At 41.8% G+C, this 21,126-nt stretch overlaps 1 protein-coding gene across 2 annotated transcripts in view; it reads right to left on the reverse strand.

Annotated features, from left to right (window-relative positions):
- Window positions 1-3,042: 3,042 nt before the first annotated feature.
- DENND3 (DENN domain containing 3) overlaps window positions 3,043-21,126 on the reverse strand; it is a 40,003-nt gene continuing 21,919 nt past the window's right edge. For both annotated transcript variants that reach the window (XM_082045248.1, XM_082045249.1), the window contains 13 exons: window positions 18,396-18,499; window positions 17,903-18,084; window positions 16,205-16,726; window positions 15,028-15,290; window positions 14,369-14,539; window positions 13,781-13,910; window positions 13,431-13,538; window positions 12,162-12,301; window positions 10,425-10,585; window positions 8,849-8,982; window positions 6,826-6,941; window positions 6,561-6,698; window positions 3,043-4,454 (listed from right to left, as the gene is read on the reverse strand). In XM_082045248.1, the coding sequence (XP_081901374.1) occupies window positions 4,254-4,454; window positions 6,561-6,698; window positions 6,826-6,941; window positions 8,849-8,982; window positions 10,425-10,585; window positions 12,162-12,301; window positions 13,431-13,538; window positions 13,781-13,910; window positions 14,369-14,539; window positions 15,028-15,290; window positions 16,205-16,726; window positions 17,903-18,084; window positions 18,396-18,499 (2,370 nt within the window). In that variant the 3' untranslated portion in view covers window positions 3,043-4,253. The remainder of the gene's footprint in view (window positions 4,455-6,560; window positions 6,699-6,825; window positions 6,942-8,848; window positions 8,983-10,424; window positions 10,586-12,161; window positions 12,302-13,430; window positions 13,539-13,780; window positions 13,911-14,368; window positions 14,540-15,027; window positions 15,291-16,204; window positions 16,727-17,902; window positions 18,085-18,395; window positions 18,500-21,126) is intronic.

The raw sequence follows: 21,126 nt of genomic DNA on the forward strand, positions 1-21,126 counted from the left end.
TGAACCCATTGCCCCTTGTCCTACCATTGGTTGTCACCAAGAAGAGCCTGGCTGCATCCTCCTGACACTCACCCTTTATATATCTGTAACCATGAATGAGGTCACCCCTCAGTCTCCTCTTGTCCAGCTCCAGAGCCCCAGCTCCCTCAGCCTTTCCTCACACGGGAGATGCTCCACTCCCTTCAGCATCTTGGTTGCCCTGCGCTGGACTCTCTCCAGCAGTTCCCTGTCCTGCTGGAACTGAGGGGCCACAACTGGACACAATATTCCAGGTGTGGTCTCCCCAGGGCAGAGCAGAGGGGCAGGAGAACCTCTCTGACCTACTGACCACCCCCTTCTCATCCACCCCAGGTACCATTGGCCTTCCTGGCCACAAGGGCCCAGTGCTGGCTCATGCTCATCCTGCTGTCCCCAGGACCCCCAGGTCCCTTTCCCCTACACTGCTCTCCAACAGCTCGTTCCCCAACTTATACTGGAACCTGGGGTTGTTCTGCTCAGATACAAGACTCTACATTTGCCCTTGTTATATTTCATTAAACTTTCCCCTCCCCAACTCTCCAGGTGGAAAGGAATGTTGAAACCTTTCTGCCAGCAGAAACCTCCTTCTTCCTTCGCAGGCAGGATGCAGAAACCTCGCTGGTGCTGCTGTTCCTGCAGGGTGATCTCCAGCGAAAAAGCGCTTCAAAGTAATATAATTTCTAGCTATTTCTAAAATTCACACACAAAAGTTTGAAACTGTTTTCATTCATTGCTCTACTCTTTTATCCATTTGCAGTTGAGAAAGGTGCTTTGCTCCTCTTGCATCTGTCCCTCTCACGAGAGCTGTAGGATTTGCAGGGTCTGCAGAGCCCTTGGATGGGTGACCAGTGAACATTGGTCTTTGCTGGGCTGTTTAGGAATTTCAGGAGCGAACTTTAAGCCCCTGAGAACTAATCAGTTACACACTCAGGTCAGAAACATGAGAGTGATACGGCCAGGGAAAACCCAAACTTGTTGATTATGATTTTCCTTACTTCTCACTTCTCTCTTTACACCCAAAAAAAGGGGCAGGGGGACAGCGACGTCATGGGCAACCAGCCCTGGAGGGGCACAGCGATGAGAGGGGAGTTGCAGCAGGACGGTGGCCAAAATCCTGGGCTCAAGCTCCCAGCCCTCAGCGGGCAGCGTTTTCTGGTCCAGTGCCAAGTGGCATTTGTGCATCATCCTCCATGTCCTGACACCAGGGGTGGCACTAAAGCCACCCACCCCTGCTGAGAGCAGGGGACCTGTGGGGTAGCCAGACATTGGGGAGGATCCTGCAGCTCACACAGCTCGATTCCTGGAGAAATGAGCCTCTTCCTCCAAACTGGCGCCGATGGGAAGGCAGAGGACAGGGATGTCTCGTACCTCACCACGTGGCCCCGCTGAGATCACAGCAAACCTGAATTTCCAAGCAGCTCCTGCCTGCGCTGCTGGGTTTTTTTCTCAAAGCAAACACTGCCATCCCTTGGTTTGAATGGTAAAATGACAGACAATCTCAAGTTGGAAGGGATCCATAAGGATTAGCGAGTCCAACTCCCTGCTCCTCGCCATAAAACTGAAAGCATCATCCAGATGCTTCTTGAACTTGACAGCGCTGGTGCCCCAACCACATCCCTGGGGAGCCTGTTCCAGTGACCAACCACTTCTGATCACAGAGTGGCAGGGGTTGGAAGGGACCTGGAAAGTTCATCCAGTGCAATCCCCCCATGGAGCAGGAACACCCAGATGAGGTTACACAGGAAGGTGTCCAGGCGGGTTGGAATGTCTGCACAGAAGGAGACTCCACAACCTCCCTGGGCAGCCTGGGCCAGGCTCTGCCACTCTCACCAGGAAGAAGTTTCTTCTCATATTTAAGTGGAACCTCCTGTGTTCCAGGTTGTACCCGTTACCCCTTGTCCTATCATTGGTTGTCACCGAGAAGAGCCTGGCTCCATCCTCCTGACACTCACCCTTTACATATTGATAACCATTAATGAGGTCACTCCTCAGTCATCTTATTACAGCTTCATCGCTGCCTAAATGAAAAAAATCAATAAAGGACAAAAATCCAAGGGCCACACCAGGGTAGGATGTTTTCTCATCACATCTTTAACTCAGACTGTCCTCAGAAGTGGGTCCAGTCACCATACTCGGCCCTTTGTTCCCCTATAGAAGAGTCTCCTGTGACAATGACCCATCTCTTGTTTTGACACCGAGCGTAGAGTGACTCAACCCTGGTGGCACCTCCCACCCAAAGGAACCATCGTCCCCATCGCTGTTTGGTTCCTCTTGCAGAGCCTCGTACCTGTTAATCGAGGCCACCTGCGAAGGTGGGTGGTCACAGAAGAGAAGCCCCCACCGCACTGGGCAGGAACTTGTCACCATTGTCCCCACGGGCAGTGTCCCAATACGACCTTGTGCTCCTCAGGTCAGTTGAGTTGGTATCACTGGCGCTCCTGCTCTTGGCGATGGGTTTGTTTTGTTCAAGGATCTTTACACCTCATGGTTTGGTCTGATGTGGTTTAACTCTTCTCCTATATACTGGTGGTCAGCCTGGTATTAAAGAAAGCAAAGTATTTAAGAAGGAGATATCTACTCAGTAAATCACATTCCTATTCAATCAATTACTTTGGAGTCACTTATCAATAAAATAATTTACAAGCATGAAAATGTCCATTTCCTAGTTTTGCCATCTGACATTTTCACAAGCTGGGTACGAAGCATTTAAGACAAAATCAGGAATTAAAATCGCTACGGTGGCAGGTTGGTGCCATTGGGTTCATCTCTGCAGCAAGTGGAAGTTCATTAATGGCACTTCCATGTCTCTGTACAGAGAAATATTGTAATTCAGTAAATAATTCATATCACTTACCAGCACCAGCTGGAAGTTGCAGCTGAGGGGCTCAAAGGAGGACACGTTACTGGCAGGGAAAACCCCAGGGAATGACTCTCCATAGTACACAGGCAGGATGCAAATCAGCGCTAAAAACCATCATTCTTGTATTGAGTTACACAGGAAAAAGAACAAGGTACAAAGAGAGGTCAGAGTATCAATACAGTGTTTAATATTCTTAAACTGATTTAAAAAACAACTAAAAAAGGTAAAATTTCAGTTATCAACATATGATAAAACCTTTCATCGGCACATTGAAAGAGTTAGAAATACTACATGGAGTATATTTCCAGTAGTTGACACTTCTATTAGTCCTACACTCATATATTTGTTAACAAAAGTAGCAGCCCCTTTTTTCATCTATTTACAATATTTTAAATATCATATTCCACTTTATTCAGCACTGACACACGTAAAACTCTTCTGCATAGATTGTTTTACTTGTAGAGAACTGTCATCAATGGAAAAAACAAAGTACATCAGGTAGTGATTAGAGAATCTTCTAGACTGCAATCCGATGGTGCTCGCTTCAGTAATTAAGGAGTAATTGGATGACTTTGCAGAACATAGCTTAAAAATTAAGCAGGTTCTAGACAAAATAACAGCAGTTTCTCTGATTAGGGACATGATGACTGAAGGGAGGAGCGGCACAGGTTTGTTTGCACAGTAACAAATATATGGAAGTGAAATAAATTAAGTGCTTCTGATGAAAAACAAAAATGGGATTCATGAACTGTTACAAACGCCAAGTGCTGTGTGTTATATTAAAGGAAAAAACAAGCTTAAAACCAGTCATTAAGAACATCCAAGTGTCTTGTTTCACCAGCAGGGAGCTCTCAGTGTTGTCAGGGAGAGCCTGTGTCTAGATTTTAATTAATACATCACCATAAATATCCATACGGGGTAACGGACAGTCTTCCCAGCTAAATCCAGCTGCTAGTTCAGAACCATACTCAGCATTTACGGTAGTTCTGCAAATCCAATAAATGCGCTTGGCTCCTTCCTTTTCATAGGATCACAGAATGATTTTGGTTGGAAGAGACGCTCAAGATTGAGTCCAACCATTAATCCAGCGCTAACCCATGTCCCTGAGAACCTCATCTCCGTGTCTTTTAAACCCTCCAGGGATGGCGACTCCACCACTGCTCTGTGCAGCCTGTTCCAAAGCCCGACGACTCCTTCTGTGACGAAACTTTCAGTGACTTCTAGTCCCTTCTACTTTGATTTTCCACAACAATGTAGGGACTAAAATAATAAATACAAAACAATAACACTGACGGGTGGTTGAAATACATGCAAAACGCTGGAGTGAATGCAGCCCGAGGTCTTCACTTTTTTAGATGTAGTTTGAGCAGCTGAACTATTCAGCTTTCCAAATAGCGATCTTCCCTTCGTCCTTCCCGGAGCCGCTGAGGACGTATCTGTCCTCAGCCGAGCACAAGGCCTTGACCGTATCGGCGTGACCAACCAGCTCCTTCTCCACCGTCTTCTTCTCAGCACTGACCACGTAGATCTTCCCTTTGCTTTTGCCTTGCGATTTTCCATTGCTGCCGACCCACAGCTGAAGGAAAAACAAAACAAATCAAACCCACGATCATTTTCAATACTTTACGTTTCAGCCTAGGACACAGTCGAGGGGGTTTTAGGTGTCACATCGATACAATTAGGGTTCTCTATGGGTGGAAAAGGGAAACACTGAAAATTTCCTATGTGTGTGTGTATATATACATATATATATATATATATGTCTGTTGGGAATTCATGTCTATCTCCCTCTCAAGACTCCCTGATACTCCTCACCCCTTCTCACCTCCTCCTGAAATTCTGTCACCAAGAAGAAGTTCTGCTCTTTGCACTGCGAGAGAAGATCCAGGGAAGAGAAACTAAAAGGAGATGCTGTTATATGAGCAAAGATGGAAAAATGGAGGACTCCTTAGGCTGGAGAGAAAGCAGCTAAGGAGGGATCACATTCAGGTTTATAAAAATCACACAAGTGCAGATAAGAAGGATGTAGAATCAGCGTTCCAAACATCCCACAATTAGAGAAGTAAGAGAAGCGCGTGGGAAGGAGTAAGAGTTCGGTTTCCCTTCTAAGAAAGTATTTCTCTGTTCACAGCTGGCAGTGAGCTGCTGCTACAGAAAACAGCAGCACCGGTAAATTCAAAATGAAATCAGATCCACAGAGATTTGGTCCAAAAATAGATAATAAAAGACTGAAACAGAGGTGTACCCTCTGGTACCCCTGCACAAGAACCAAGGACAGGGAGGGAGCTCCAGAGGAACGGGCTGCAGACACAGGCCCGGCTCACACGCTCTACTGTCACCGTTTGAGGCAGAATACAGGGTTCACCTACATCTGGTCCAAGCGGCAGAAAACAGCTGTGGTCTTCTTGTGCAAGGTTTTGCACTCACTATTATATATTCATAATGCTTGGCAGCCAGAACACATCCTATTTCGGTCAGACACATCGTGCGATCGGTTTTGCCTCAGGTTTCTCAAAGACAACGGTTTGATTTTAATTAAAGCACTTTAAAAGCAAGCCCATGGCACACACCCCTACCGATGTTGTTGTTAAGCCTTCACCAGGGTGCAAGTTCATGCTCGGTAACTGCAACGCTGTGTAGAAGATTAGGAGTAGGGATGCTCCAGCTATTACAACGGGCTCCAGACTCCCCCTCGGACCACTGAGTCACTGGGAGGCTGAACACTCAGGTTTAGGAGAGCGATCGCACAGGGATATTTTCCAGTTGTTCCTTTTGTGTCAATGAGTTGGACTACAATGTTAGCTAAGGTGGAGCTAAGTGAGGAATAAGTGGAAAAGCAAAGGAACAAAGTTCTTAAGTAGAAGAGAAGAGAGCTTAATGCCTTGGGGTTTCCAAACAATCCCCTAATTCCCTTAGAACAGGGGTTAAATACATCATCTCTGCCTTGGGGAAGGGTATCTCAACAGATTTTTTCCATCTCGGTTTACAAATCTAACTGAACACACAGAACACTTCCATATTTCACAAAAAAAATCATTTTTGACGAAGGAAGGAAAATCTGAGCAAAAGATCCCCAAAATTGCTTTCCCAACAGATACAAATTAGCTATTTATTTGCAAATTAGCCCTAAACTGGTCCATGTGGTATCACAACAACAACCATTTGCACAGCACCATGCAGAAAGAGCAGGTTCACAGCCCGAGGCCAATAATGACACGGACACGAGATGTTAAGGAGCTGTTGGCTCCTTTGGTCTCTGCTGAGTTAGGAATGTGGTAACTAAACAAGAAAAAGGTCATCTATAAAAATAGGCATCTAATTGGCATTTGTTGTTTGTCTATTAACCTTTCCCAAGGCTTACTCTTAGGAGCCTTGAGATTAAATATCAAGGGACCTAAACTTTCCGTTTCTACGGTTCCCTGAAAATGTCAATGGCTAATGAAAGTCATCACGCTTTTAATTACTGATGAGGCTTTTGGCTTGATGTGTGTTTTGGGGCACACCTGTAACAGCCACTTGTGTTGGGCAGTCATTAGCTATTCTGATTCCAAAGAGGAATCAAAGTTTCAAACCAGCAAACATCCAGCGAGGAAGCCAATGCCAGCCCGTGAGAGCTGCAAACAAACACAACTTTACAGTAAAAAATTCCACAAGAGGTCGAAACAGACCAAATGTGTCTCACCTGATTTTTCACTCTTATCATACAAGTAATCTCAGAGCAATCTTGTAGATGAATCTTTTGAGGTGCACTCGTAAAGTCTTTGGTGTTCCAAATATACAGGTCGCTACTCCCTGAATAAGACGCCCACACTTCATGTCTCTAAAGCACAGAAAAATACATTTAATGTGAGCACTGCTGACAGGAATTATATTGCAATAAGTAAGTATGGCTTGTAATGCCACATAGTCACACTTCCTTTAAAATCTCTTTAGGTTAAATGGAATACCTCGGGAAAAAGCTGGAAGCAGAGAAAGTAGGAACACACGTCCTTCAGGTGATGCTCAATTTTCATCTGTAGTCGAAATTCGTGAGTCGACACTACAAGTATGCAACTTCCAGTACCTTCAATATTCAAGATAAAGAGTTAGTAACAGAAGCACTAACTTCTTCCACCTCTATAAACTATGGAGGTAAAAAAAAAGGCAAAATAAAATGGATGCATCTAACAACTGTCGCGTTTCTCAATCAACAGTGAAATCTTTGCCAGTTTTGACGGCATCTGTTTCTTCAGATCTGTTGTTTCCCCAAGCACTAGTTGCTATTCTGCAGCACATACACCTGTTAGTTTACAAACCAAAAATGATGAGAGGAGAAGAAACAAACTCGTTAAAATTAGGACGTCTCATACTTAGATTCATCTAGAACTGAGACCAAGGTTGCTACAAAGTGAACAGGGCTGAATCCTCACCCCCCACAGCAGGACCAGGGATTTCACAAGGTTTAACTGCTGTTGTGTGTCCATTCGGACCAAGGCTCTTGTGTGTGGCCGTACTGAGAATCAGTGCAAAATTCTTGAATCGGTCACCAGCTGTGAAACAATCTCAAGATGACCTTTACTTTATTCCTCTCAAGTCTTACAGAGGAGATGACAAATTTCTAGAAGGTCTGGGGATTACCAAGTCAGGCCGGTACCATAAAGCCTGGCTGAAATACCAAACGCAATTTGCAACCACTGTTGCCACTCTAGACTTTATTTTCTCAGAGTTTTCCATTCCGATTTACAGGCATTGGCAGGGGAGGTCAGACAAATAGAGCGTAGCCAGAAGTCACACCCGGCAGCAGGGGCAAGACCTTCAGGAGTGATCCAAGCCAACCACCTATGGAAGTGTTTTCATAAAAATCACAGAATAATTTGGCTTGAAGGGACCTTCAAAGCTCATCCAGTCCCAACCCTGCCATGAGGGAAAATAAAGCCAGTCTCTGTCCTTTGACACATGGAAGGATAAGCCTCCCTAATTGTAGGTTGGGGAAAAACCCTTTTCTCCTTTCTTTTACAAACCTGAATGCAGGACTTAATCTGTTTTGGAGTTATTACAAAGTTGACCTTCAAAGTACTGAAGTCAAGTAATGCTGGCTGTAAAAATCACTGTTTTTTTAATAATCTTAGGATATTTCTATGACAGTTGGTTAACTGTGGCTATAAAGCATAAAAAAAACCTGTTTTTTTGTCTCAGTGTGTGTTGGAATATTAAAATCAGGTCACTTAATTGGATCCATTTTGTTTACATCTATCTATTTAAGGCTGTTTATTCATATAAAATAGGATGATGCTTGTAATGCTACTACCGGAGCTCTCGCCAGCATTCAGCCCTTGTGTTTGTTTAAAGCAACTTGGTGATTTACTACAAAACCTTCCCAACATCTCTCAAGTGTTCACTGATGGAGGAGCTCGATCGAGATGTCCCAGCTCATAATTCACAAGTCACAACATCATTCAGAAGAGAAACTTGTGTTCCCTGGCAGTGATATGACATCAAATGATTTTGGATGTCGGTGACAGCTGCAGTAAAGATCAGTGACGTTGGTTAAGATAGATTTTCTGTGTTTAAACAACACTCACTACAGGGAGTTGGCATCGTAGAGCAGTTTGGGTTGGAAAGGACCTTCAACGCTCATCCAGTGCCACCCCTGCCATGAGCAGGGACATCTTCAGCAGCTCAGGTTGCTCAGAGCCCCGTCCAGCCTGGCCTGGGATGTCTCCAGGGATGGTTCAGCCACCACCTCTCTGGCCAACCTGGGCCAGGCTCTCATCACCCTCAGTGTAAAAAATTTCTTCCTCATGTCATGTTTTGGAGGCCTTATCTATAGATATCTATAGAAGTCTGGTTAAACAAGCTACGTGGAGAATGAGAAAAGAACATCATGTACACATACATCTGGGTTTGAGATTAACATATTGTTCTGTCTAATAAAACAGCATATTAAGTGAAGATGTAGTTCGTTTTTTTTAATTTGAGGAATGAACTTACAGCACCACAGTTGGTCATTATGAAGCTGGATGGAAGTGAGATTTTGGCAGGGCAGCTGAAAGACACGGTTAACTTTCAGAGTGCTGATGTTCCAAGCAATCACTGTGCCGTCTAAACTGCTTGAGTACGCTTCACTGTTGGTACAGATTAAAATAGAAATAAAAACAATATAGTCTACATTCATGCTCAGAATACAGTGCATCTGCAGGAGAGACTCGCAAAATAACCAATTTTACACTAATGTTCTTCATTTCAGAGACATCTGCCTTTCAAACTGCTTATGTCTCCTATTGGAACAACAGTACTCTAGTACAGATATTTTTTTCGTCTTAAGATTATCCTTTAAACACTCTGTATCATTAGAAAGGCTAATTCAGGCTAATTCAGGGCTCTAAGAGAACTAGAGCACACGTTACATCACACACAAGGAGTTAAGTGCAACAAAAACTTTCTCTATAATTCTCCTGAACACTGTTGCCTGTTGGATTTTCTCTCTTTTTCTCTCAAGTTAGGACAAAAAAAACATATTTCCCCAAAAATAAGACCTACCCTGAAAATAAGCCCTAGCATGATTTTTCAGGATGCTTGAAATATAAGCTCTACTCCAAAAATAAGCCCTAGTTACAGTTCATTTTAAAAGTCAATTTAAATAGTGTCCAGGCAGCTATATATGTAAAAAAGTAAAATTAATTTCCAATAGAATGCAGCAGGACAGATATGGTTTAGAGAGTTATGATGATGTTCCAGAAGACGATGACGTGACTGTATTTGAATAAATGTTGATTTTTGTTCATGAATATTGGTAAATGTAAATTGTCGTACATGGAAAAAGGAAATAGAGTCACAAGAAATTCGTGATGGAATTCAGGGAAGACAGAAGGTTGAGGCCTCCAGCCAACACTCTTCCCTGTGCTACCAAAAGATCAAAAAGGCACAAAACAATAAACGTATTCTTTGTTTTACGAACAGGCAGGAAAAGTCCAGAAGCAGGCTGTAAACATCTAGTCGATGATGTGCATAAAGCAAAAATGAAGTGGTCTTTAAATTACATCTGCGTTGATTCATCGCCGGGTGCTGCCAGTTCCTGGCTGCTCTCATCCTTGTCCAAAAAAGCGTTTTCATCCTCTTTGTTTTGAAGTACATAATGCTCTTTCTTTAAAAAGGAAATTCTTCGTTTACTATATACACTACGGGAGCTACAAAAATGGGCTAAATGAAAGCTTATGTTAGCAGCATAAGCCCCTCTGTTTAAAACAATAAATTCTTTCCAACATTTTGGAAAATCAGTCACTGGTTTCCTATATGGGCTCTTCTTCCTTGAGCTCAAGTTCACTTTTTGCCTTTGTTTCAGTCAAATAACTAAAGCACAATAATATATCATTTGGATCTTAAACTAGTCTTCTGCTCACTGCTGGTCAAATTCTCTAGGCTAATAAATACTGTTCTAGCTATAAAAAATGGCTTTTTATTTAATGACAGGAGGATTCTGCACACGTCCAGGACTCTTCTGGTGGTACAGACGTTCTACACATCTGCTTTTATATGAATTTTAAGGAGAAAATGTCATTAAATATACCTGGGTATTCCGTTCTTCTTCTCCACAATGATGTCTGTAACATCAGAACGATGATCATTTAGTTGCTTATTACAAGACATACTGTGGGTGTTGATTATATAAATTATGGAGTCTTGAGAACCGATCCACACTTGACTCTGTTCTACCATTATCATACATGTCTGGGGAGAAAAAGCAGGATTAAATAAAAAGTAGAAGAAAAAACACTCATGTACGATGGAAAAAGGCTTACATTAAGATGCTACAGCAGTAAGAGATCAAGAATCAGTGCACCAGTGTTCTATTCTCTGTAAATAATGAAAGCAGAGATCACTTTGCTGAGTTTATCTTTCAGTAAATAGGATTAATAATGTCTTGGTAACCAACTCAAAGCTGTTTCCTGGCCCAAACAAAGGTAAAGTTACAAAGAGCATCAGGGGAAACCACAGGCGTTTGTGCACTTCTCTCTTCTGGATTGGAAGCCATCCTAACCACCTGCCATAATTATACTAATTCAGTTAGAAGTGGTGTCTAAGAAAATACTTTCATCTGCTGTCTCTGGAACGTCCTGCCCCCTTTCAGAAGCTCTTCATTTCTCTCCCTGCTGAGTCCCATCAGTTCCAACTTTCCTCCTCTTTTCTTTCTCTTCTTTAGAATAGGTCGGTATCAGGCTCTTCTGGATTTCCATCTTCTCTCCACCCAGCCCTTCACCATCAGTTTTACCTCTCCCTTTTTGACTCTCATCCCCACTGACGTTTCTGGCTTTCCCACAGTCTGTAGCTCTGGGTCACCTTCCCCTTTCATGGAGAGAATTATTCTTTTCAACTGGTCTTTCACAAGCAACTCTCTTTAACCTGCTGGTTGAATCACGTTTTAGAGCACTCTAGCTCTTTCAATATCATCCACCTGGTTTCCTTACACCTTTCCTAAATTTCCAGTTCTTCAGCACAGGTGACTTTTCATCCATTCTTGGAGTTCGTCCCATCTCAGCCTGGAGAACAGGAGGCTGAAGGGAGACCTTCTGACCTCTATAACTACATAAAAGGAGGTTGGAGCATGGAGGGGGTTGGTCTCTTCTCCCAAGGAACAAGCAATAAGACAAGAGGAAATGGCCTCAAGTTGCGCCACGGAAGGTTCAGATTGGATATTAGGAAAAATGTTTTCATGGAAAGGGTTGTCAGGCATTGGAACAGGCTGCCCAGGGCAGTGGTGGAGTCACCATCCCTGGAGGGGTTTAAAAAACATGTAGATGTGGCATTTAGGGACATGGTTTAGAGGTGGACTTGACAGCGTTGGGTTAATGGTTGGACTGAATGACCTTAAAGGTCTTTTCCAACCAAAACGACTCTATGATTCTATCTCCTCTTTAGATTGATTCTCTCTATATTCTTTCTCCTCAACTGTTTCAAACCCACCCTCCTGCTCCAAGGAGCTGTGCCATTAGGCCAGCAGGCTCTCCTGAGAGCCAATCCTTCATGCCCCACCAGTTGACTTGTTTCATTATGAATCCATTTTCTCTCTTTTTGTCCTCAAAAAAATCTCCAGTTCTCCAAGTTAACTGCAGGCCAAACAACTCAAGTGCCTTTCTATTAGGAACTTCTATTCTGTTAAGGATATAGAAATAGAATTTCTATTCTGTTAAGGAACAACAGTACAGCGTTCCTTAAACGGATCCGGCGGTCTGGGGTCATATATATTTTGCTATAGCAAAAAAACACCAAGCTAAAGGAGCATTAGTGATACATGCGTCAGTCTTACCAGTTTAGAGCGGCCCATTTTGAAACAGTGCTGTTGAATAGACCAGGTAGATGCATCAAAAACCACCACTTTCCCCTCATTTAAAGCACACCATAGTTTCGGATGAGCGTTGCCAGGTCTTTCTGAAGGGTCAAGATGTCCTAGAAATGAAGCAGAGAAGATGAGAGAGAAACCATTATTAGGCAGAGCAGCTTTCTAATGAAACACACCTGTGCTCTGGAACTTAGACCACCAGTTAATGAACAACACAGTTTTCACAATGAATTTGTGCTCGTTCTCATCTATTCCTTAAGCTCAACTGATGGTTTAACCTTATGCTCCAAAGTTATTCAGAGCAGAGAGAATCTTTTCCAAGCTAACTGGGACTGCAGGAAGGCTTTTAAGCCCTATGATACATTAGTACAACTAGAAATCCACTCATTCTGTCTGCTCCATTAGATCTCCACTTGGAAGCCTCATACTACAAAGAAAGAAAAGCACCACTGAACCCACCACCACCCACCCAAATGCAGCTGCTCCTGCCCACTTTCTTAACCTTGGAATTTCACTGACTTTCCTGTTTTGTCTCAAATTGTGCAAATACTGGGAGATACAAATTAACTTAGATCAGAAGACTAGTAAGGTTATAAAGTTAAGAGTTCGGAACTTCCAGATTTAACATATTTGCTACCTAAATTCATGCCGGTTGCACACAGTCCTAAACTTTATTTTCCCCTCCAATGCTTTTTGAATTAGGTATAAATGTCAAAGTATCAGATAAAAGCCCACATGGAAATTGATAATGCTTTCTTTAGGCTTAAATTACATGCAATGAAGAGTACATTAAATCACGTAATATACAGTGGGAGTTAAAGGCATATAGGTCTGGCTGGGATTTCAAGAGCTGTGGTTCAACCAAACACCCCCATATGACTTAACTGAAACAATAAAAAAAAAACAATGAATATTGATCAATGGCAGAGCATCATTCATCCACCCCACTCAATAAATGAGGCAGAAGTCTTAATGAGAAATTGGCACATTAACACATCATTGAAGTCTATTATAACGCATATACACACAGGGAGACAAATTAAGATTGTGGAAGCTGTGCCTTGTATCTTAATATGCAATATTCCTCTTCTTTTTTAATGATTTTCTCTTTTAGTATTCAACGCACAACCAAGACACGTCAGAATGTGAACAAAATCAGGCAGGTGTTATGAGATAACATGCTTTATAGGCTAATTAAATTTGGGCTAATGTAAAGAAAGCAATACATCACCTTACCTGGCGTGTAAAGTAAGACATCTATTGCCTGTGGAAATGTCTCACCAGCTGAGGGGTTGATCTTGTGCTTTAATGTCTCTGAAGTTGTTTTGGGGACCATCATAGGCACTGAAATAGATTTGTAAAAGATTATTAAGTGCATGCTTAAGCCTGAAATAGATCTATATTTCTTATAAGAAATCTGCACCATTTATTCACGTCTTGCTTTTTCTCCCCTGTAGCTTTAGCTGACTGGGGAGCCCAAACACCATTTGTATGAATTCTGGTAACACCCGAGTACTCAAAACCACCAAAACAAAAACACAGCAGCCAAAATAGAGATGCAACAACAGCATCGCTCTGTGACTGACCTTCATTCTTCATCCTGTCAAAATACGACAGTTTGGAGGCTGCGTAGATGGCTTTGGGGGACTGCAGGGCACCCACCACAGCGTCCATCAGGAGAACATTCGTCAGCGCTTGCTGGATATACTGAGGATCCTAAAGACAAAACAGCTTTGCTGTAGGTTATCCATTGCTCATTTTTCTCAAGGTTTCTGCAGCAGAAAAATACATCTTGCTCTATTCACTGAAAGGATCCAAGGTTCCAGCTCAGCAAAACTCCTTGTGTGCATCATATTTTGAAGTAAGGTGGAGAATACTCTGTTAGGATCACTATTCTGGTATGTTGTGAACTTAAGAAACTATTTCACAGAACTAGGGAATAAATTAAAAGTTCCACGCCAACAGGTGAGAAAAAATAACGTACATTTTTAAATATTAGTGCTCTTTTTTGTATTGTTCCACAAGTAGTATATTTAAAAATAACTACAACATAAAAGGTTTATTACATATAGAATTTCTATGCTTCAGGAAACTAAGACTGATGCATGAATTAAGAACAGAGACAGAAAGCACATACTTCACACTTATTTGGTTAGAAATTCCCATATTTATACCTTGTGATCATCGGCCATTTTCTTTCCAGCCCACATTTCCTTCACTATCAGGTACCAGAGATCACACTCGGTCTTAAGGTTTGCCTCAAAGACTTCTTTTTTAGATAACGTTTTAATCCTCAGAGTAGGTATTCTCAAAAGAAGGAAAGCTACAGTCGTGCTCTTAACATCCTGGAAATGTAGGGAAAACAAGGAAGATACACCAGGCAACCACAGGTAAGGTGCAGTGCTCATCCTACAGGGCAACTTTATATATAACTACAGCAAACTATTTCAATTGTCCACACAAAATGTTTTATGAAAATATAGGTTTCAAGCAACATCATACAGACTGGCTGGCACCACAAATAAGCACATTTAATGTTCATGTTACTAAACTTCTCTAGTTCTAAACCCCATGTGCTGCGCTTTACGCCTTTGCACATCTAAATGTCACAATCTCTAAAACGTATTCTACGTCATCCTAGTACCCAGCAAACTACATCATCCCCAAAATTCTTGGTTCAAAGACCCAGAATTTTATCTAATCACCCGTAATTCACTGACTTCAGAGGTGTTGCCTACACTCCTTCCTGCAACTTTAAGTTGAGAGATAGATCTCTCTGCAGAACGGAACATCCAGATGCACACAACAGAAATATTAGTTATTTGATGCTCACCTCGATATCCCTGAAAGCAGCGATCTGGACGTAGCCAGGACGTCCTCCTTCAGTTAAAAGGAACAAACGCTTTTGGGTCAGAGCTATTTTCCCTACACCGCAGTTAGTTTTAACCGAGCAGGATAACTTGTAGACGCATTCGTTTTTATCTAGATGTTCTATTACTGTTGGCGGCAAATTCACCTCTTGAGCTTCAGCTTCAGTTTCTTTCCAGTAGTTGTAGAAATCTCTGAATGTTTCAGGATCGATTTGTTTCTGATGTCCTAAAAAAATTTTAAAGCTTGTTTACTATGAGAAACATTTACACAGATTTGCACAGAAAGACAGTTTTAAAAGACACTAAAGTTCAAATTGCGCCCGTAACAGCAAAATGGGTAAGCAAGGTGCAAAAACTACATGAAATAGGCCTATTCTACCGAATGCTACTATATCACATATTTACCAACCTGGGAGAAAAGCTGAAGTTATAACAGTTAAAGACTTCAGCAATAGGTATTCTAAGTAATTAATTATCCTAATTCGAGTGTTCGGACAGGGGAGTCCTAAACAAACGCAAATTCTTGCGAGATGTGTGTTACCTCTGGCTTCAGAAAATCTTGCTCCAGTTTTGCTATTTTGAGCAATGTTTAATTTTGTGGCCACAAAATATTTTACAAAAGCACCCTCAAACTATGCTTTTGAAATCAATCACAAGATTCAGATCTCATTCAGGAGAGACGTTCTCTCAAATATAAACGTAACCTCTCCTTTTGCTACGATGGTTTTATAAAAACAGAGGTATTTTCCATTAGCAATTAGGACAGTCTTTATTCACGTTTCTCACAATCTAAGCCCAAAGCAGAACTGCACACTATCAGATCACAAAACTGCCTCACCTACACAACCTGGAAAACTGTAAATTGTGTGCCCAAATATAAGCAGATTCCTTGTTTTTATTGTGGATGCAATTACAGACATTGATGTATGCATTAAATCTGTTCTCCCTAATTAACCTATTTAAATAAAATTGTCCATAAAGTTCACATATTGGGAGTTTTTAGAGGCCCAGATATATTGAATAATAATTAAAAAGAAAAACAACTGCAGACAAATTTTATTTTGGTCCATTAAAAAAAACAGTTTGAAATTGTCATTGCACCATTGTTGATGGTCACTAAAAAATGCATCTCACACTCACCTACTGTTAGGGCATCAAATAACCGATGTATAGTGTCTATATCTTTGACAATCCCAGATTCCTGGATCCTCTTCACAAAATCATCCAGTTGCATGTGTGTTTTTGGCAATTCAAAATTTTTCACGTGGTCATCGACTTTGAGAACTTCTCTTTGTTTTTCCATCACTCTACTTATCAGCTTCTTCAGCTCGGGTTTGCGATCTGCTTGAGAACGCTCTGAAGGAGGCATGGTTTCCACTATTTTCCTTACGAGATCAGTGGGGAAAATTCTTAAATCTGTTTTATCTAGGTTCTGAAAGTCAGAAAGTGCATTTAGTAGTTTCCCTTGCATCAAGCAAATAAGGCCCCGGAGGTAGAAGTACCTTGCCAGCAATGCTGAGTTATCAGGTGGTGAGGTATTTATAGCTTTGCTGAGGTGGTTGAAGAAGTCTGTGTAGTAGGAATGAACACACTGGAACATCAGAGGAAAGTGAATTTCTGGGATTTTGAATGTGCTCACTGATTTGGAGGGCGCTTTAACAGCTAAAAACAAAACAAAAGCGTAGTGATTAGTAGTATTAAGCAGTAAAAGTGGGAGTATTTTCACAACTACAAAAAAGACAGCAACAAGCAATTACATCGCATGAAATTCAAGTAAGATTACAGCTGTGCTAGGGATATAAATATATTTTTATGTCCACACTTCTTATTATCAGAATGTTCCCCAAGCTGATAATACTAATTCTGGGAAAGAACAAAAGAAAAAAAGGGACCCCAAACATGCAGTTTCTATAGGATTTGCTTTGTTAAACAAGGATAAGCCTAAGCCTATATTTAAATGTAGTCGGGAACTCACAGAATCACAGAATGCCAGGGATTGGAAGGGACCTGGAAAGCTCATCCAGTGCAATCCCCCCATGGAGCAGGAACACCCAGATGAGGTTACACAGGAAGGTGTCCAGGCGGGTTGGAATGTCTGCAGAGAAGGAGACTCCACAACCTCCCTGGGCAGCCTGGGCCAGGCTCTGCCACCCTCACCAGGAACAAGTTTCTTCTCAAATTTAAGTGGAACCTCCTGTGTTCCAGTTTACAACCATTACCCCTTGTTCTGTCATCGGTTGTCACCGAGAAGAGCCTGGCTCCATCCTCCTGACACTCACCCTTTACATATCTGTAACCATGAATGAGGTCACCCCTGAGTCTCCTCTTGTCCAGCTCCAGAGCCCCAGCTCCCTCAGCCTTTCCTCACACGGGAGATGCTCCACTCCCTTCGGCATCTTTGTTGCCCTGCGCTGGACTCTCTCCAGCAGTTCCCTGTCCTGCTGGAACTGAGGGGCCACAACTGGACACAATATTGCAGGTGTGGTCTCACCAGGGCAGAGTAGAGGGGCAGGAGAACCTCTCTCGACCTACTGACCACCCCCCTTCTAATACACCTCAGGATGCCATTGGCCTTCCTGGCCACAAGGACATAAGGCGGACATAAGGTGGGTGAGGATTGAACGTGGTTACCAATGCAGGAAGCAAATCTACATTATCAGTCCTGTTGTGACCAGTCTTTTGTGGTAGAGCAAAACTTACAGCAGGCTCAGCTCAAAACGACCCTGCTCACCATTTCTTTCCAGCATGTAACACTATTTCGGTGAAAATTATTCAGCAATGTCACCCATAAAGACAAGAAAAAAGATGCTGTATTTGTTCAACACGTTCTTCCCTTACCGACACCTGTTTCTATTCTTCGAAGCGAGGAATTTCTGGTCGGGCCCTCTGGCAGTTTGATATCTTGCAGATTAGGCATACTGATTACCATGCGCCTGCTAATCTTGTATTGTGAATTAAACAGTTTTGAAGCCATTTTCTCCATAGTCATTCTTCTCGGGGTATGAAACATCAAGTTGAACCTAAGAAAAATGTTAAAAATATATAACTAGTTTTAAAATTCAGTATATATAGACACACTAAATCACTACCTGATTTTATTTTTTTCTGTATAATACTACTAAATTACAATTATAGTACCAATTTACAGTGCAACAGCCACAGCTGGATATGTTCGTGTCACTCTTTTGCAATAATCTTAATAAAATGCCTATCAATTAGTCATAATCTTATTCATAGACAGCCTGATCTCATACCAATAGATTCAAATGGACTTTTAGCAGTGATATCAACAAAAGATTCAAAATCAGCATAAAGAATGAGAAAACTTCACCTGTCCTCTTCAGACTGGGTACTCAACTCGAGCCGAGCAAACGCGTCCATTTTTCTGTTCAGACGAGCTTTGAGAAAAGAGTGAAACATGTAGGTCTCTAAAACCTGTGAGACACAAACCGGTTAAGTGTGGATCATTTCCAAGCTCCATTTTTATCACTGGTACATATGCAGAGCTGAGAACTTCCAATTTAGCGATCAAAAAAGCAAAACAATTGAAAGCTTCAACAACAAGAAACTGACTCTGTCTCCATTCACATTCTTTACCTTCACTGTATTAGTGGCAACCAAGAATCTCAGACCACCTTCCAAAAGATGAAACCAAACAAAATCAAGGAACACTGATCAAAACAGAGTTTTAGCTACTCAAGTTTAACAGTATATTTTCTGCTAAGTGCTGACAACACTGTCTGTGGTTTGGAATATGAAGTTTGTGACACTCGAGATTCTGTTATCAAATTGAAAAGAGGAGTGAGCCATCTTCTCTCTGGTAACCCCCAAAATTGTTCCCTGCTCAAGGTAATTACCATGGAGTCATCCAGAAATAATTTCTGAAAAGTCAAATTGCTACTTTTAGGAGAGAGGGCATCATCAAAAATGCCAAGTGTGAATTTAAATCTCCCACCACTGGAAATTAATACAAGATGAAAAGTAATCTGTTCAGAAAATCCAATGCAAACTGCATCAGGAGACAATATTGTTATAACCAGGAATACTGTCTTTATGTTCATACAACCTCCAGCTTTTATAAACTTACTAACAAAAAGACAGTTGTGTCTTTGATTGTAACTATGAAAACACTTTGATTAATTATGTATTTCAGCAGTTTGCCTAAGGTACCTTTCTTAGTCTTGGAATTAAACACAGGAAAAAATAAACAACATGACACTGATCAGACGTCAGTGTATTCCTATGACGTATTTTAAAAAACAAATAAGCAAGATTCAAAAGTAATTAATGGAAATATTTCACCAACAAATAGGTCGTTCCAATTCAAGATGCCTCTTATCAATGCATTTGCAACGTAATCTGTAAAATGGCATCTACAAAAGAATTAAGATTTCTGCTTTCAGGTGTTTCTCCAGTAGATGGCATCTGTTGTTGGCAATTGTACGTACAGGGGATGACAAACTGCAGGAACTGCATGAGTCCTTTCTAATGATTTTTGGAGTTCTGGTCAGAACATTTCTAATTAATTTCTCTCCTGATGACATATTAATAGGTTCTTTTTAATTTTTCCTTTTTGCTTGTTTTTAAGTATGTTTCTTAGCAGTGCAAGTTTGAGCCAACAAACATTATTTCCTATGTAGGATTCATCAGTTTGTTATCTTCAAATTGCCAGATATTCTGCCAAGCGTGGTCACTACCACTTAGGTAAAATCAGATATTTTTCTGATAATTTCCTTCACATACCAACATCTTCTTTAAACAGATGTTCGGAATTTTTTCTTATCATATGTTTGAAGTAGGAAACAAAAGAGTTATCAACTGTGGTATGTTGATGTTAATGAAGAGATCTTTTCACCAGGTGTAAACCAGTTACTCCAGAGAGCAAACCGCCAAGTTCCAGTGGCAAAGGAAACCTCTGTAACTTTCGTATGGAGCATAATTAAAAGGAGATGCACTTCCTTACATTCCTTGTTAAACATTTGCTTTGACCCACAAGATGGTTAAACAAGCTACAGTATCACCAAAAAAAGTGCAATAATATTTTACTTTTGAGAAGCTTAAATGGCAGCACGTTTTACAGTAGGGTATAATAAGAAACTACTTAATAAAGTACCTGTTAAAAACTATAATGTAAATTGCACCAAAGGGTGCAAGAAGCCAAGAAAGACATCTTGCATCCCTTCAGAACTCAGGTAGTGACCACAGAACCACAGAATCATTTAGTGGGCAAAGACCCTTAAGATCATCAAGTCCAACCAAAAGCTAATTCTGGCATTAAATCATGTCCCTAAGAACCTCATCTACATGTCTTTTAAACTCCTCCAGGGGTGGTGACTCCACCACTGCCCTGGGCAGCCTGTTCCAGTGCCTGACAACCCTTTCCATGAAGAAGTTTTTCCTAATATCCAATTTAAACATCCCCTGGTACAACTTGAGGCCATTTCCTCTCATCCTGTCACTTGTTACCTGGGAGAAGAGACCAACCCCCTCCATGCTCCAAGCTCCTTTCAGGCAGTTCAGAGATCAGAAGGTCTCCCCTCAGCTCCTGTTCTCCAGGCTGAATCAGAGAAGTATCTAATAAGCTGAATTAGCAGAAGGTTTAAGAAAAAGCAAGCGGGTATTCCAGGTTGTCCTTTAGCCTCCAGCACTGTTGGGCCTGGCCTGAGGCTCCACGCTGTTTGAATATCACTTTATAGTTTTCTCCAGTACATCAAAGTAAGCTATGGTTATACTACCTGGTAAAGCACGTCAGCTAAATCAATGTATGTCCCGTGTGCCCTGTCACTCTGCAAGCCCTGAGGACACCAGTGTCACACATTGTGGGAAACAGGCACATGGCCTGGGGCCACCCGACAGCAGAGGCCCCACGCGCTATTGCGGATAAAGCAGGTTTTAATACCTCCATTTGTGTCATCTGAGCTCCTTTCTACTGTGCTCACAGGCTCGCTGAAAACTCCCGTCTACATACAGGCTTTGCTCCAAACAGTTTGGACAGATGCCTGTGCTTAAAATACAGTTTAGACGTAGCTTTACTGACCATCTGCTGTAGGTTAATCTCACCC

The sequence above is a fragment of the Streptopelia decaocto genome, assembly GCF_964273445.1.
Source record: "Streptopelia decaocto genome assembly, chromosome: 2".
Classification (NCBI taxonomy): domain Eukaryota; kingdom Metazoa; phylum Chordata; class Aves; order Columbiformes; family Columbidae; genus Streptopelia; species Streptopelia decaocto.